The 17,382-nt window shown below is 38.9% G+C and overlaps 1 protein-coding gene across 7 annotated transcripts in view; it reads right to left on the bottom strand.

The window, feature by feature from the left end:
• Window positions 1–3,428: 3,428 nt before the first annotated feature.
• The window catches only part of TNFRSF9 (TNF receptor superfamily member 9), a 33,682-nt gene continuing 19,728 nt past the window's right edge, over window positions 3,429–17,382 (bottom strand). For 4 of the 7 annotated variants that reach the window (XM_070511171.1, XM_044769603.2, XM_070511172.1 and 1 more), the window contains 3 exons: window positions 15,700–15,830; window positions 15,069–15,206; window positions 3,429–4,890 (listed from right to left, as the gene is read on the bottom strand). In XM_070511171.1, the coding sequence (XP_070367272.1) occupies window positions 4,802–4,890; window positions 15,069–15,206; window positions 15,700–15,830 (358 nt within the window). In that variant the 3' untranslated portion in view covers window positions 3,429–4,801. The remainder of the gene's footprint in view (window positions 4,891–15,068; window positions 15,207–15,699; window positions 15,831–17,382) is intronic. The other 3 variants (XM_044769606.2, XM_014861762.3, XM_070511173.1) reach the window with 1 other exon arrangement.

Below are 17,382 nucleotides of genomic sequence, written 5' to 3'. Positions count from 1 at the left end.
CGAGCTGTGGTCCACGGGTACGTCCCACCCACAAATGGAAAGACCTGCTCTGCAGAGGAAGACACCCACTTTAGTAGCCTTATGCCCCTCATATCAAAAGTTTCCATCAGAGTGATATCTTCCACCACAGAAGAAAATCAAAATTTGTTTCAGAAGTAGCCTAAGCTTGTTTTTAAGCATTTAGAAAACTGTTTCCAACTTGGATAACCCTAAATGTGTTCATTTATTTTGAGCATAGAAATTTACATTCATTTCTAATAAACAATTATTGGATTTCCTAAATTAACCCCCAAAGGGGATCATTTTATTCTGTCTTGATTTTCTTTCTTGTTAACTGTCATTTAGGGGGAAAGATGACTCATACTCTAAGTTCCTGTGTTTTTCATATAACTTTTACACATTATACCAAAATTCACTATGATAAAGTGTCATACAGTCTGTGTGATAAACACAGCCTCGGTCAGATGAATACAATAAACTGGATTTTCTGTGGTTATAATCTCGGACAAATGAGTTTAGTTGAGTTACCATGGGTGACCCAAGTCTATGGGGCACGACCCGTCCCTTCGTGTGTGTGGATCGTGGATGATGGAGAATTAAACACAGGTGTCCGAAGCCGAGGGGGGAAGCTGCATTAGAATGCATAGGATCGTGGTTTGGAAGGGAAAAAAAAGTTACACCTCGCCCTCTTCCTGCAATGGCACTGGGAGCTCCCTACGCTTTGCTTTGCCTCCTGTTTTAAATGGATTGTACCACCAGTGATCATTTTCTTATTCTTGCCAGAACACCGGGTCCACAAGATTAAAAGCCAAATGAAGGTACTACATCTATTTAAATTAAAACAACAACTTTTTTCTGAACACATATAATTATATCATACACCAAAGCATAAAAAAGTACATGCTTTAAAGAGGGGAGGTAAAAAGGAATACCTATGATTCCATTAAATTTCTTTCAGGCACTGATTTTCTTGGAATACTGCTGAAGTTTAGATCCCAATCAAAGACAACAGAACCACTGGCTGAGTCATCTGCAATCAAATGTTTTTTTTCCTTTTTTCCAGAAAGATTTCAGATAAAATTCAACACCCATTCATGATTAAAAAGTAAAAACTAACCCTCTTCACAAATCAGGAATAGAAAGGAATTTCCTTAACCTGATCAAGTATATTTACAAAATCCTGAAAGTATCCTCTATAAATAGGATAAAAAACAGACTATTACATTGTACTGGAGATCCTAGCAATAAGTCAAGCAGTACGTCAAGCGAAAGAAGTAAAAAACAAAGGAATAGAAAAGGAAGAAACTAATATTATTGCAAATAACAGGATTGTCCATATAGAGAACCCAAAAGAATCTACACACATATTGTTAAAAATAATAGGAAAGTTTAGGGAGAAAGCTGGCCATAAACTAACATAAGCAAATCAGCAACATCTCTATACTCCAACAACAAACAGAACCATCTAAAAAAGCAACACAAAGCAAAATATCTAGAAATAAACCTAATAAGAGATGTACACACCATTTCTGGAGAAACTTTACAGAACTTTGTTGAAGGACGTTAGAAAGACTTGTCCTACCAGGTATCAAGAGCTATTATAAAGCTACCAGAACAAAGACAGTGTGGTACCAGCAGAAGGACAGACAAATTGAGCAACGGAGCAGAACAGAGCCCAGAAACAGACACATGGTTGCGTGGAAATTTGATAAATGATGAGACGGTATTGCAGATCCATGGGAAAAGATGAATCACTGAATTAAAATGGCACTAGATCTAGTGGTTATCCACATACAAAACTCAAAACTGGATCATTACCTCACAACACACACAAAAATCATTCCCGATAGATTAGACTTCACTATGAAAGACAAAACTTTTACAATAAAATGTGAGGAAATATCTTTACGATATTGGCACAGGGAAGGATTTCTTTAACCAGGAAACCAGGTAAGAAAGCAATGTAAATTTAACCAAATTAAATAAGAGCTTTTCCACTTACTACCAGAAAGACACAATGAAAAAGAGAAAAAACAAACTGCAAACAAAGCAGATACTTATGACACATATAAGTGACCAAAGATTATTACCTAGAATATATAAAGAACTTCTATGAATCAATAAGAAAAAGATAAACAACCAAGTTTTAAAAAATGAGAAAAAAACATGAGGAAGCATTTCACAGAAAAGAAACACAAATGGTATAAAAACACGTGACAAGGGGCTGGCCCCGGGGCCGAGTGGTTAAGTTCGCGCACTCCGCTTTGGCAGCCCAGGGTTTCACTGGTTCAGATCCTGGGCACCGACATGGCACTGCTCATAAGACCATGTTGAGGCGGCATCCCACATGCCACAACTAGAAGGACCCACAACTAAAATATACAACTATGTACTGGGGGGATTTGAGGAGAAAAAGCAGAAAAAAAAAAAAAGATTGGCGACAGTTGTTAGCTCAGGTGCCAGTCTTTTAAAAAAACAAAACATGGGGCTGGCCCTGTGGCCGAGTGGTTAAGTTCGCGCGCTCCGCTGCCGGCGACCCAGTGTTTCGTTGGTTCGAATCCTGGACGCGGACATGGCACTGCTCATCAAACCACACTGAGGAAGTGTCCCACATGCCACAACTAGAAGGACCCACAACAAAGAATATACAACTATGTACTGGGGGGCTTTGGGGAGAAAACGGAAAAAATAAAATCTTCAAAAAAAAATGTGACAAGATGTTCGTAAGTAATCAAGGAAATGCAAATAAGGCCACAGTGAGCTGCCATCTTAAACCCACTGAATTGGCAAAATTAAGAGAATCTGATAATACCAGAGGGTAGCAAGGATGGGGATCAACGGAACACTATGCACTGCTGACAGGAGCATATTAGCACCATCTCGAAAAGCGTTTCAGGACTGCAGTAGACTCTTCATTGATCAGAAATGTTTTCTGCCCCTCCCTGTGTGAAAATTGTACTTTCTGCCCTATTGATGCCCAGCTTGGCTTCGTGACTTGCTCTCAAAGTTGGAGTCTAACCAACTACATATGGGCAGAGTGACGTGAATCCCTTTGCCATGAGACAGCCAATGTTCCAACAGAAGCTGCTCCCTCCACCTAAATCCCAGAGTGAAACAGCGAGGAGCAAAGCCACAGCCAGCCTGCAAGGGGCACGTGGTGACAGCAGGAAAGGCGCCTCTGTTGTTTGGTTGTAATCTGTTAAGACTTGGGAGGTCATTTGTTACTTCTGCATAACTTAGCATATCCTTATTGATATGAGTACTGGCTCATAAAGTTGAACACTCATCTGCCCCAAGAGCCAACAATTCCAGTTCTAAAGAAGTTTCCCTGGAAACACTCTTGCCCAGGAGACACGTAAAGGAACATTCATAGCAACATTGTTCATAACTGCAAAAAACCGGGAAACACCACCAATGTCCTCAGAGAATGGATGATAAATTATGGTATATTTGCAAAATTATATAGCAGTCAAAATGAATGCATTCTAGTTGCATATAATAACATGCATGAGTCTTATAAATATAATTTTGAGTGATTAAAGCAAGTCATAGAGGTCTCCATACAGTATAAACCATTTTCATAAAGCTTAAAAACAAACAAAACTAAATAACATAATTTTAAGGTACATAATTACAAATAAATGACTTTTTTTTTTTTAAGCAAGAAAATGAGAGACAACATTCCCCAGAAAGGTCGCAGGGTGGGTGGTGGTGGAGGGAGACGGAAGTTGAGAGAGGGAGCAGCACACAGATGGATGCACTGACCTTGACTTTGACCCTATAAAGGGTCAGATAGTAAATATTCTAGGCCACACAGCCTCTGTCAGAGCTGCTGACCTCTGCTGTTGTAACGCAAAGGCCGCCTTAGACAACATGTAAATAAATAAGTGTGGCTGTATGTTCCAATAAAACTTCATTTATGGACTCTGAAATTTGAGTTTCATATAATTTTACATGTCGGGAGATATTATTCTTCTTTTGATTTTTTAACCATTTAAATATGTCAAAACCATTCTCAGCTCCTAAGCAGTACAAAGGCACGTGGCGTCTCAGAGCTGGCCCTTGGGAGCTGGTGGCTCCCACTCTGTTGCTCTGGTTGGGCTCTCGGCTCTTCGTTCCAGGACGCGCTTCATACCTATTTCATGCATTAGTTTATGTGCATCCAATACTATTATTAAAGTTTTTAAGGATAAAAAAACATAAGCCCTGGCTCATGGGGAGCAGGACAAAAGCAGACAATGTGAGGAGGGAGGGACCACGAGGTGTGCAAGGACATCCGAACTCCTTCCAGAACTCTTCCACAAGGTCCGAGATTTTTGTCCTTGACCCCAACCTTGGGCCGTCGTCATTCTCCCCCTCACGGTGGGAGAGGTCACTGTGTTGAATGGCTGATCCAGTAGATAATTTGGTTGGGGATATTTTATGCATCTTATGGCTTATTGTCATATGTTATATTAGCACACACAAAAAATGGAATTGATTTTGATTATAATTTTAGTCAGACCACTGGCCTACATGATTAAATTTAAAATAGAATTCTCTTTAGATTTAACTGAAAAGCTAGCTCAAGCCTGTTAAGCAGTGTCTTGAGCATGCCCCTCTCCTATGAGCTCTGTTTCCTACTTCTCTTCTGTTAGAAGCGGTCGTTTTTAAAGGCCAATTCATTAGCATTTAAAAAAAACTTGTAGGGGGTTCTCCTGGGTATTACGCAAGACGTGTTTTCAATTGGAAAGGTAAGACGGCGCGTCTGGCATTCCTCCTCGGATCCTCCTCGAGAGCCCCAGCGTTTCCCGGATCCCGCTCACAGTCCACCTTCTCCCTCTTCTTCCTCCGGAAATCGGCAACTACAGGCATCTTCCTCTTGGGCAGTTTGTGCTGGTCGCATAAACGCTAAAAAGGAATTTAAAAGACACTTATCTTTTGCTGTCTTTTGTTTTAATCATTTGGCATCTATTTTCCATAAATCACAGTTGGAGAACATCTCTAAGTAGCAAACGTCCTCAACTTTAATTTGAACAAACTCACTAAAGAGAGCGGTAATAGCACGAACTTTTTCTCAGGCTTATTTAAGATTTTTCTTTTCACCAAATACTTTTATTTGTCCTGAAAAACTATTTTCTTTATTTCCTACAATGGCTAAAACAGTCTTGAGCGCGCATCACCACAGCATAAAACTTGTTGTGTCTGAAACGTAACTACAGTTTCAACTCAGCTGCACGTATTTCAGTCTTAAGGTTACTTAGCTTACACATTCCACAGTTTCTTTTGAATGCTTATGGATCCAAGATATTAAAGATACTCACATCACTTCCATCTATTAGTAAGTGAAGAAATGATTGATGCATTAGCTTCCAGGTTTTCTTTTACATGTTAGTGTGAAGTTTTTGTGTTACTGCTGAACAACTTTTAATCCTAAGCAGATTTTTTTTATAGCCTGACAATGCAAAAGGCCCTACCCCCATTTTACATGCTTGTTACTATAAAAAATAGCCAAAACCCAACAACCGTGCTATCTCCAAGAACTTATGAAAAACTGGCAAGACATTCAGAAATACCAATAGGATGTCTTTTTCTTTTGAAATAGCATCAAGGATTAATTTCAAAATGGAAATCTGCTTCCATAAAGATAGAGTAGTCACATTTTTTCCTATTCTTCCTGCTAGGTATTGCTGAAGACTCTGGACATTTTATATACAACAAACATAAGAAAAATCGGGAAAGTGGAGAGAAGAAGGCAGACCAGCTAAGGATCTCAGGATCCAAGAATAACATAGACTTGAGTTCCCTGGGTTTTCTTTCTGCCTGATATGCCCCAGACTGGGAACTGGAAAAGTCAGCAACCTAGAAATGCCGATGAGCATAGACTAAAACAACGTCCCAAGAAAAGTCTGCTCTCTCCAGCTACAAAACCAGGAAAGGTTAGCAAGGCTTGCAGCATAGCAAGACTGAAAACTTTTAGGGAATCACTCTCCTCTAGCAAACACCACAGAAAAAACTGTGGCCCCACACCCAAGCCAACCAGTAAAGGCGAAGTAGAATGCCCAGAATTCCACTCTCACCAAGCTGTTTCAAGGTTCGGCTCCCTCTCCTCACGGGGATAGTGTCAGAGGAGGCCTAGTGGAGAGCAGAGATTTCACTGCCACTCAGGAGTAATGAGGTCACCCCCACCCCCACCACTTTGATGTTGCTGGAGGCCACCCAGGGAGTAGTAACAAAGTGTCTTTTCCCATTCCAGCCAGAGTGGTATCAGCAGAAACTTAATGGGGTGCCTGAACTCCACACATGTCTAGCAATAACAAGGAGCCCCTCACCCCCGGGGACAACACTTGTAGAACCTGGTCTTCCAACCCCGCCTAGCAGCATCCTCCTTCCTCTGCTGGAGCAGTGTTAGAGGAAGCCTGAATAAATACAAGCTTCCAGTTAGATCCAGAGTCTGATGACATCATATCCAAAATGTCTGGGTTGCAACAAAAAATGACTTGTCATTCTAAGAACCAGGAAGATCTCAATCTGAATGAGAGAAGACAACAGATACTTGCATCTAGATGATATACATATTGGAATTATCTGGCAAGGATTTTAAGGCAGCCATCATAAAGATGCTTCAATTGGGAACACATTTGAAACAAATGAAAAAGAAATAGAAGACATAAAAAAAAAGAACCAGGTGGCAATTTTAGAACTGAAAAATTACAATAAGCAAAATTTTAAAAATCAGTGAATGGGCTCAGCAGCAGAATGGAGAGGACAGAGGAAAGAATCATTACCTAATCTGAACAACAAAGGGAAAAGACTGGGAAAAAAATGAACAGAGCCTCAGGGATATGTGGGACTATAACAAAAGACCTAATATTCATGTCATTGGAATCCTGGAAGAGGAGAAAGGGAGTACGGCTGGACAAGTATTGAAGAAACAATGGCTGAAAATTTCCCAAATCTGGAAAAAGGGATAAGCCTACAGATTCAAGAAGCTGAGTGAATTCCAAATAGGATAAATCAAAGAAATCCACACCAAGACACATCATATTTAAAGTTTTGAAAACAAAAGACAAAGAAAGAAATCTTGAAAGCAGCCAGAAAGAAACAGCACAATACTTACGGGGGAAAACAAATAGAATGAAAGCGGATTTCTTGTAAGAAATCATGCAGGTCAGAAGTGGCACATTTTTCAGGTTTTAAAAGAAAATAACTGTCTACCCCAAATTCTATATCCAGTGAAAATATCTTTCAGGAATGAAGGGGAAATCAAGACATTCTCAGATGAAAGAAAACTAAGAGAATTTGTCACCAACAGACCTACCGTACAAGAATGGCTAAAGGAAATTCTGTAAACAGAAGAAAAATGATAAAAGAAGGAATCCTGGACTATCAAGAAGGAAGGAAGACCAATGGAATGAACAAATACATGGGTAAATTCAATAGACTTTCCTTCTCTTGAGTTTTCTAAATTATGTTTGACAGTTGAAGAAAAATTATAACATTGTCTAATATGGTCCTAAAAGTATATAGTGGAAATATTTAAGACAAGTATATTATAAATTGGAGGAGGTTAAGAGGATGTAAAGGGTGGTAATATTTCTATACTTCATTCAAACTGTTAAATGTTGATACTATGATAACTTATGCATAATACCTAGAGTGACCATTATAAAAGCTATACAAAGACATACATTCAAAAAACTATAGATGAATAAAAATTGAATTCTAAAAATTGTTCAAGTAATCCACAAGAATGCAGAAAAAAGATAACAGAGAAATGAAAACCAGAGAAAGCAAACAGAAAACAACAAATAAAATAGCATCTTAAATCCTAACATATAAATAATTACATTAAATATACACGGTTTAAATACACCAATTAAAAGACAGAGATTAGTAGAGTGATACCTATACCCTGCTTACAAGAAATTCACTTCGAATATTAAAATGTAGGAAAGTTGAAAGTAAAAGGATGAAAAAAATACTACATATATAAATATGCTATATTTTCTATATAGTATATATACTATATATATAAAGCAGAGTGGCTATACTAATATCAGATAAAGTAGATTTCAAAGCAAAGAAAATTATCAGACACAGAAAGTAACTTCACATAATGATAAAAGTCAATTCATCAAGAACACATAGCAATACTAAATGTGTATACACTAGTCCCCCCTTATCCACAGGGATACATTCCAACACCCCCAGTGGATGCCTAAAACCATGGAGAGTACCAAACACTATATAAACTACCTTTTTTCCTATACATACATACTTACAATAAAGTTTAATTTATAAATTAAGCACAATAAGAGATTAACAAGAATAACTAATAATAAACTAGAACAATTATAACAATATACTGTAATAAAAGTCATGTGACTATGGTCTCTCTCTCCCAGAATATGTTATTGTATTGTACTCCCTCTTCTTGTGATCAGGAGAGATGGTACAATGTCTATGTGATGAGATGAAGGGAGGTGAAGGATGGAGCAGAAGGGCATGGGATTTCATCATGCTACTCCCTGAACAGTGTGCAATTTGAAACTTATAAATTGTTTATTTCTGGAATTTTCCATTTAATATTTTTGGGCAGTGGTTGACCACGGGTAACTGAAACCATGGAAAGTGAAACCACAGGTAAGAAGGGACTATTGTACACCAAACAACAGAGCTGCAAAATAGGTGAAGCAAAACCTGATAGAACTTAAAAGAGAAATACATGAATCCACAATTATATTTGGAGAATTAAATGGCTGCCTCCCAACAGCTGATAGAACAACTAGACAGGAAATCAGCAAGGATAGAACCTGACAACATCATTAACCGATAGGATCAAATCAACATTTATAGAACACCCCACCCAAGAGCAGAACACATTCTTTTCCAGCGTCCACAGAACATACGGCAGGACAGACTGTGTCCTGGGCCATGAAACAAACCTCCACAAACTGAAAAGAACTGAAACCATCAGGAGGGTGTCCTCTGACTATAATGGAAGTAAATTAGACATCACTAATAGAAAGAAAACAGGAAAAGCACCAGACACTTGGAAATTTAAAAACACACTTTTAAATAATCAATGGGTTAAAGAGGAAATCTCACGGGAAATACAAAAACACATTAAACTGAATGAAAATAAAAAAAGCAACATATCAAAATTTATGGGACACAGCTAATTAGTATTGAGAAGAAAATTTATAATGTTATATTCTTATATTAGAAAAGAGGAAAAGTCTCAAATCAATAATATAAGTTTCCACCTCAAGAGAAAAATAAGTCCAAAGCAAGTGGAGAGAAGGACATAATAAAAGTAAGACCAGAAAATAGTGAAATAAAAACAGAAAAAGACAGAGAAAAATCAATGAAAAGAAGAGTTGGTTCTTTGAAAAGATCAATAAAATTGACAAATCTCTAGTAAGACTGATACGGAAATAAGACAGAAGACACACATTAACAATATGACTAGGTGGCATCACTACAGACCCTGCAGATAACAAAAGGAGAACAAAGGAATACTGGGAATAACATAAACACATGTGATAACTCAGACGAAATGGACCAATGCCTCAAAAACACAAACTACCACAGCTCACTCAGTAGGAATTAAAGAACTTAAATAGTCCTATAATTATTAAGGAAATTACATCTGTAAATTTAAAATCTCCAAAAAGAAAATCTCTAGGTCCAGTGAGTTGCACTAGAAAATTCTACCAATTGTTTAAAGAAGAATTAACACCAATTCTATAAATCTCTTCCAGGAAACAGAAGAGGGACCATGTCCCGACTTATTTGATGAAGCTAGTATTACTCTGATACCAAGATTAGACAAAGACAGTACTAGAAAATAAAACCACAGACCAATATCTTTATGAATATAGCTGCAAAAATTCTTAACAGAATACTAAGAAACAGAATTCAGCAATATATAAAAAGAATTATATACTATGAGCAAGTGGCGTTTAGTCCAGGGACACAAGGCTGGTTCAATATTCAAAAATAAGTCTATGTAATCCACTATCTTAACAGGCTAAGGAAGAAAGATCAGATGACCTTATCAACTGATGCAGAAAAAGTATTTGACAAAATTCAACACCCATTCACCATTTTTAAAAAAACCTCAGAAAACAAAAAACAGAGGAAGAACTTCCTCAACTTGATAAAAAAAAATATCTACTAAAAACCTACAGCTCACATCATACTTACTGGTGAAAGACTGAAGCTTTCCTTCTAAAATTAGGATCAAGGCAAGGATTTCACTCTCATCGCTGTTATTCAAGACAGTACTAGAAGTTCTAGTCAGCACAATAAGGCAGGAAAAAGAAGTAAAAGGCATACAGATCGGAAAAAAATAATAAAACCATGCCTATTTGCAGATGACATTATGGTCTCTGTAGAAAATCCCAGTGAATATACAAAATACTCCTAGAACTACAAGTGAGTTGAGCAAAATCACGGGACACAAAATCAATCTACAAATATCAATCGTATTCCTATATACTAGTAATGAACACATGGAAACCAAAATGATACAATACCATTTGCAATTATCAAAAAAAATTAAATACTAAGGCCTAAATTTAACAAAACATTTACAGGACTTGTATGCTGAAAACTACAAGATGGTGATGAAAGAAATCAAAGAAAATATACATAAATGGAGAGAGATCATATTCATGAATTGGAATACCTAACAAGGTAACAATGTCAAGTCTCCCCAGTCTGACACACAGGTTTAACACAATCACCATCAGAAGCCCAGCTGACTTTCTGTAGATATGCATAAGATTATTCTAAAATTTATATGGAAATGCAAAGGTTCTTGAATAGCCAAAACAATTTTGAAAAAAGAAGAATAAAGTGGGAGGAATAATTCTCTTCTCTACCCAATTTCAAGACTTGTTTTATAGCTACCATAATCAAGACTGTGTGCTATTGGCAGAAGGACAAACACACAGATCAGCGGAATGGAAGAGGGAAACCAGAAATAGCCTCCACACAAGTACAGCCAGCTGCATTTTGACAAAGGCGCAAAGCAATTCAATGGAGCAAGGATAATGTTTTCAATAAATGATGCAGAAGGAATTGGATATTCATAGGCAAAAAAATCTTGACCTAAACTCTCACATCTTATACAAAACTTAACTAAAAATAAACCATAGATTTAATGTAAAACATTTAGAAGATAACAAGGGAGAAAATCTAAATCTTTGAGACCTAGGACTTGGTGGAGTCCTTAAACCTGACTTCAAAAGTGGAAAAATTGGCAAATTGGACTTCATCAAAATTGAAAACTTTTTCTCTGCAGAATACCCTGTGAAGAGGATGAAAAGGCAAGCTCTAGATTGGGAGAAAATATTTACAAATAACATATCTGACAAGGGACTTATATCTAGAAGATATAAAGAACTCTCAAATGTCAACAGTAAAACAAACAAACAATTCAATTAGAAAGTGAGCAAAAGACATGAAAGAGCATTTCACTGAAGAAGATACACAGATGGAAAATAAGTACATGAAAAGATGTTCAACCCTTAGGGAACAGCAAATTAAGACCACAATGTGCTATTACTGTATACCAATTAGAACAGCTGAAATAAGAAATTGTGGCAATGCAAAATGCTGGGATGAGGAGAAACTGGATCTCTCACACATTGTTGGTGGAAAGTTAAACGGTACAACTCCTCTGGAAAATAGTTTGGCAGTTTCTTGAAAAAATAAACATACACTTGCCATACGACCCAGCAATTGCACCCTGGACATTTATCTTAGAGATAAGAAAACTTATGTCCACAAAAAACCTGTACATGCTTATTCATAGCGGCTTTATATGCAACAGTCAAAACCCGGGGGGCCAGTCCAGTGGCGTAGTGGTCAAGTTCATGCACTCTGCTTCAGGGGCCAGGGTTTGCAGTTTCAGTTCCCGGGCACGGACCTATATACTGCTCATCAAGCCATGCTGTGGCAGCGTCCCACATACAAAATAGAGGATTGGCACAGATGTTAGCTCAGGGACAATCTTCCTCAAGCAAAAGGAGGAAGATTGCTAACAGATGTTAGCTCAGGGCCAATCTTCCTCACCAAAAAACCCACCTGGAAACAACCAAAATGTCTTTCAGTAGGTGAATGGTAAAACAAACTGGTATAACTACACCACGGGATACTAGTCAGCAATAAAAAAAGAGTGAATTATTGGAACACAACTCTAATGGGTCTCAATGACATTAAACTAAGAAGAAAAGCCAATCTTAAAATTTATGGACCAAAATTTATGGATCATATTTATGACCCATTTATCTATTGTATGATTCCATGTATATAACATTCTTGAAATGACAAAATTGTAGAGATGGAAAACAGATTCATGGTTGCCAGGGGTTAGGGATGGTAGGGGGAGAGAGAGTAGGTGTGGCTATAAAGACCTAACAGGAGCAGATCTTTGGGGTGATGGAATAGTTCTGTATTTCAACTGTGCTGGTGGTTACACCAATCTACACATGTGATAAAAAAAAACATACATTATACACACACAATGTGCCAATGTCAATTGCCTGGTTTTGATATTGTACCATACTTACATAAGATACAGCCCTATGAATGGCACATGAGAATTTTCTGTACTCTCTTTACAACTTCTTGTGAATCTACAATAATTTCAAAATAGAAAGTTTTAAAAAATGACCTAAAAATGTTTTTAAATGGATTACAGTTCCATTGCAACTCACTAATTACTCATAAATACTTTTGGAAAGCATTTTATGAAGAACTTTACTGTAGTTTGGGGTAAAGATGGGAATGATAGTTCTTTAAATCAGAGGTTTAAGTGAGAGTTTCCAGGTTTAAATCAGAAACTTAGACCTCAAAAAGAGAATCAAAGAGTAACCCATAGAGCAGAAAAAGCTATTTGCAGCAATGAACAATAGACTAAAGAATACCTATAGATTAACATGAAAAGAACGGACAATCCAACGGAAAATGCTCAAAAGCCTCGATCAGGCACTTCACAAGAGAGGAAATCCAAATGGCCAATATAACATGAAAAGAAGTCCAATCTCACTAGTAATCAGGGAAATGCAAATTAAAACCACAACGAGATACTACTATCCACCCACCAGACAGAGAAAAATTAAGTCTGGTAGTATCAAGTGTTAGCAGGGATTGTGGCAAAAGGAACCCTCATATGCTGCTGGGGAAGCGTAAATGGGGTCCCACCATTCTGGAAAACAGTTTGATATATCTACTAAGGACCAAGACTCACATTCCTCACACCTCAACAGTTTTATTCCTAGGTTAAAAAAAACTAAACAGAGGGGCTGGCCCCGTGGCCGAGTGGTTAAGTTCGCGCGCTCCGCTGCAGGCGGCCCAGTGTTTCGTTGGTTCGAATCCTGGGCGCGGACATGGCACTGCTCATCAAACCACGCTGAGGCAGCATCCCACATGCCACAACTAGAAGGACCCACAACGAAGAATATACAACTATGTACCAGGGGCTTTGGGGAGAAAAAGGAAAAAATAAAAATCTTTAAAAAAAAAAACAAAAAAACTAAACAGAAACATGGCCTTGCGTGTCCCGAGACACATAGACAAAAATATTCAAACATCACTGTCCGTGATAGCCCCAAACTGGAAACAACCCAAGTGTCCACCAATACTGGAATGGATAAACAGACTGCGACAGTCCTTCAGTAGAAGAGTATTCAACAATGGAAATCAACTAAAAATAAATGTAGCACATGAATGAATCATACAGATACAGTGGCGAGTGAAAGAAGGAAAATACAGAATAGAAACAGTGTGGTTCCACTTGTATGAAGTTCACAAGCAGCCAAATTAAACGGTGTTGTTAGGTAGCAAAACCATAAATAAGAGCAAGGAAGTGAGTACCATAAAGATCTAGATGTGGTTAGTGCTAGCGGGGAGGGGGGCTTTCATCTGGAAGGAGAACACGAAGGGCTTCCGGGGAGCAGATCCTGTTCTATTTCTCAACCCGGGTAGGGTTACACAGGTTTTCATTTTACAACGATTTGTTAAACTTTATATGTATGCATTTTTTCTGTATATTTCACAATGTAAAAAGGTTTTACATTGTTTTCAAAGGAACCTTTATACAAATTAGTGTAGTGCATCTTTAGATAAGACTTTACTAATAGTTTCCCTCATGTATTTTAACAACCTCCAAATAGACACTCTCCAGTCTTATTACGACGTTTCAGGTTACATCACAGCGCTAAGCGCTCCTCCTGTATACGAATCCCTCTCAGGACGTCTAGCCTGTTATCCGTGGTTCTGTCCTCCAGGAAGACCAAAAACAGATTGCCCCCATCTATAGACTTTTTTCAATAAATATTCATTGCTTTCGTTTAGTGAGTGCTGCCTCTGTGCCAGGCAATTGCTGAGTTCTTTATTATTTAGTGTCCTGTTTAACGAATAGAATCCATTATTGAAATTTCTCATTTAATTCAGATTGTTGTCATAATAACCCATTTCTTTAAACCCACTTCAAACTCCCTCCTAGTTCACTATGCCTTCCTCAAGTCGTGGATCTAGCTCAGGTCAAGGCCATTTATCAGCTGGAAGAGCAGTACTGGATGGGGCAACCATTATTTTCTGATTCCTCTTCGCCAGTATCCTGGATGCACAGTGGACTGGTGTGCACACACACACACGCACACACACACACACAGGGTTATCCAAGACTGCAGTATACTTAAATTGTCCTTTTTCTAGAACCCTTTGGTTATATTCTTCTACCAACAGCTCTCTCCACCTGAGCACCATTGACACTGGGGGCTGGATAACTCTGTGCTGTGGGGCTGTCCTGCACACTGCAGGATGTTTAGCAGCATCGCTGGCCTCCACTCACTAACTGCCAGTCGCACTTCCTCCCCACTCACCCGGGTTGTGACCACCTAACCCATTTCCAAATGTCCCCTTGGGGGCAAAATTGCCCCTCTTCAATACCACTGTGCTCTACTAACCTAGTTTCTATAACTTAAAAAAATAATCATAGTTTCCTTTCTACTACAAATCATAGTTTCCTTGCCTCCAAACACTAATATCTAATACTTTTATGTTGGTCTTACGTTGTTTGAATATATATAGGAGTTTCTTTCTGCTCTGTTTAACAACAGAGAGACGGAGCACGAGGAAGAACACCAGGAACAACGCTGCCGTGGAGGTCAGTGCGAGAAAGAGGATGATGATCCGGGGGTTGTGACCTCCTGCAAAAGGAGAAATGCATGCAAACATATAATTTTGCAAATACGGTTATATTTATATTTACATTTGTAAACTCCTAAGCACGAGAAGAGGTGCCTTGGGCATCTCCAACCAGTTAACTTAGTAAACTTTCCTGCTTGGTAGGAAAACTTTACAAAACCTCCATAACTTTGCTAGAAGCCCACGAAAGTTAAGTGTTTTGGCCCTTCTAGGATATAGGAAATATGGGACTCTATAATCCCCTTTACTTGGCGTTAGCAAAGGTGTAGTATCTGCTTGGGTCAAGCCTCACCTTGTTTTGCTTACTAATGTGTAACACAGACTGGGTGACAAACACCTGAGAAAAATTGATGGGTCCCTTGATGCCAGGGTAAAGGAAGGGAGGGCATGCCAGAGGTGCCTGTTGTAGGCAGAGATGTAAGACATCAGGATTTAGATTCCAATTGTAATGGCCATGGTACATTCACTTCGATTAAACAGCAACAAATCAGCTACCTCGCTCTCTCGCAGGGGCAGGCATAGCGATGAAGGATGTACCTGGAGAGAAGTCGGCCAACGTTGGTCCACACACCACATCACTTTCCTTCGTCCCATTCACAAGCACAGACTTTCCATCCAAAGAACAGCTTAGACAGTCCAATGAAAAGAGTTCATATAATTAGTTCAGGTACAGCTCATTCTAATTAAAAACACTGACATTTCCACCAGGAAAGCAGCCAAGTGGCTGAATGTGTCAGTCTAGGTTCATAAAGATAGATTTTTTTAAAGATTTTCTTTTTCCTTTTTCTCCCCAAAGCCCCCCAGTACATAATTGTATATTCTCAGTTGTGGGTCCTTCTAGTTGTGGCATGTGGAATGCTGCCTCAGCGTGGCTTCATGAGCGGTGCCATGTCCGCGCCAAGGATTTGAATCAGCGAAACCCTGGGCTGCCGAAGTGGAGTGTGTGAACCCAACCACTCGGCCACGGGGCTGGCCCCATAAAGATATTTTGAAAAACTTCCATTTGACCCTCTCTCTCCCTCCAGCTTTCATAGCTCTCCACAGTCTGCCCAACTCTATCAACCTAACTGGATTCTTCTTTCTTCCCAGGCTGGGGAGCCTTGCTCCACGACAGCTCAGTTCAAAACTATTTTGCCCAGTTAGTCTCTCACCCCTAACTTCTTAAGCGTACTTGACTATCTCCGGCACACAGAAAGGACAGATGACTTAGCATAAGGGTTGGAGTTCTTAACTCAGTGATGTTTTGGCCTCAGACAGACCAGGGTTTAGCCCTGGGTCTGTCTCTTTGCAGAATGACCTTGGGCAGGTTAGGAAATCTCTCTAAGCCTCAGTTTTCTCATCAGCAAAATAAGACATACACCTCCAAGGACTGTTGTGAAGAGCAAATGAATGACCCTGGGGACACACTTTCACATGCCTGACTCACTCCCAATAAGTAGTAGCTATCACCATCATCATCGTTGTCGTCACCATCACCATCATCATCATCGTTGTCCTTATGTCTTTTCCCTTGTCCCCTTACCTAACCCAAACCTACCCATTCTCCAAAGCCCAGTTCAATCCCACTTTCCATGCAGACTGACTTTGTACTATTTGTGTTGAAAGACCTTTTCTTAAAAAAAAACAAAACTTTCCAATCTGTTATGAACTAATACTTCTGTAAAACATCATAAGAATGTAAATGTAAAATGATAAGAAAAATGATTTTCTGGTAAGAAAATCAAATGAAAAAAGAAGAAAGGCATACAAAATACAAGATCTAAGTTTTTCTTATTAGAGTCAACAGACACATACGACTGTGCCAAATTGCCTTGACAGTTCTCACCGCTTACTCTCCATGTCTGCACTGCTCTTGCTGTGGACAGACAGCAAACCGCTCGTGGGCCAGCACCTATCCACAGACCACACTTTGATAGCTCTGCTCCAGGTCGCACAAGTCAACAGGAATATTCCTATGCGCACTGTTGCCTGTTTTACTACCCATGATGGTCTTGTTTTCCCAAGTACATGTTACATTTTTGAGGGTAGGAAACATATACTTCCTCCTCATTCTATATCATTCTCAGTGCTGGCACTGCACACTCCAAGATGGGCTGATCGATTGGGAAGGTAAGAGGCAGCAAAGAGACGGGAAGGAAACAAAAGAACCCTGTGGCAGACAGTAACAAAGTTGCACCA

This window comes from Equus asinus, chromosome 5 (assembly GCF_041296235.1).
Source record: "Equus asinus isolate D_3611 breed Donkey chromosome 5, EquAss-T2T_v2, whole genome shotgun sequence".
NCBI lineage: Eukaryota > Metazoa > Chordata > Mammalia > Perissodactyla > Equidae > Equus > Equus asinus.
The sequence above is the reverse complement of the archived record's forward strand: the minus strand, read 5'-3'. Positions and strand labels throughout refer to the sequence as shown.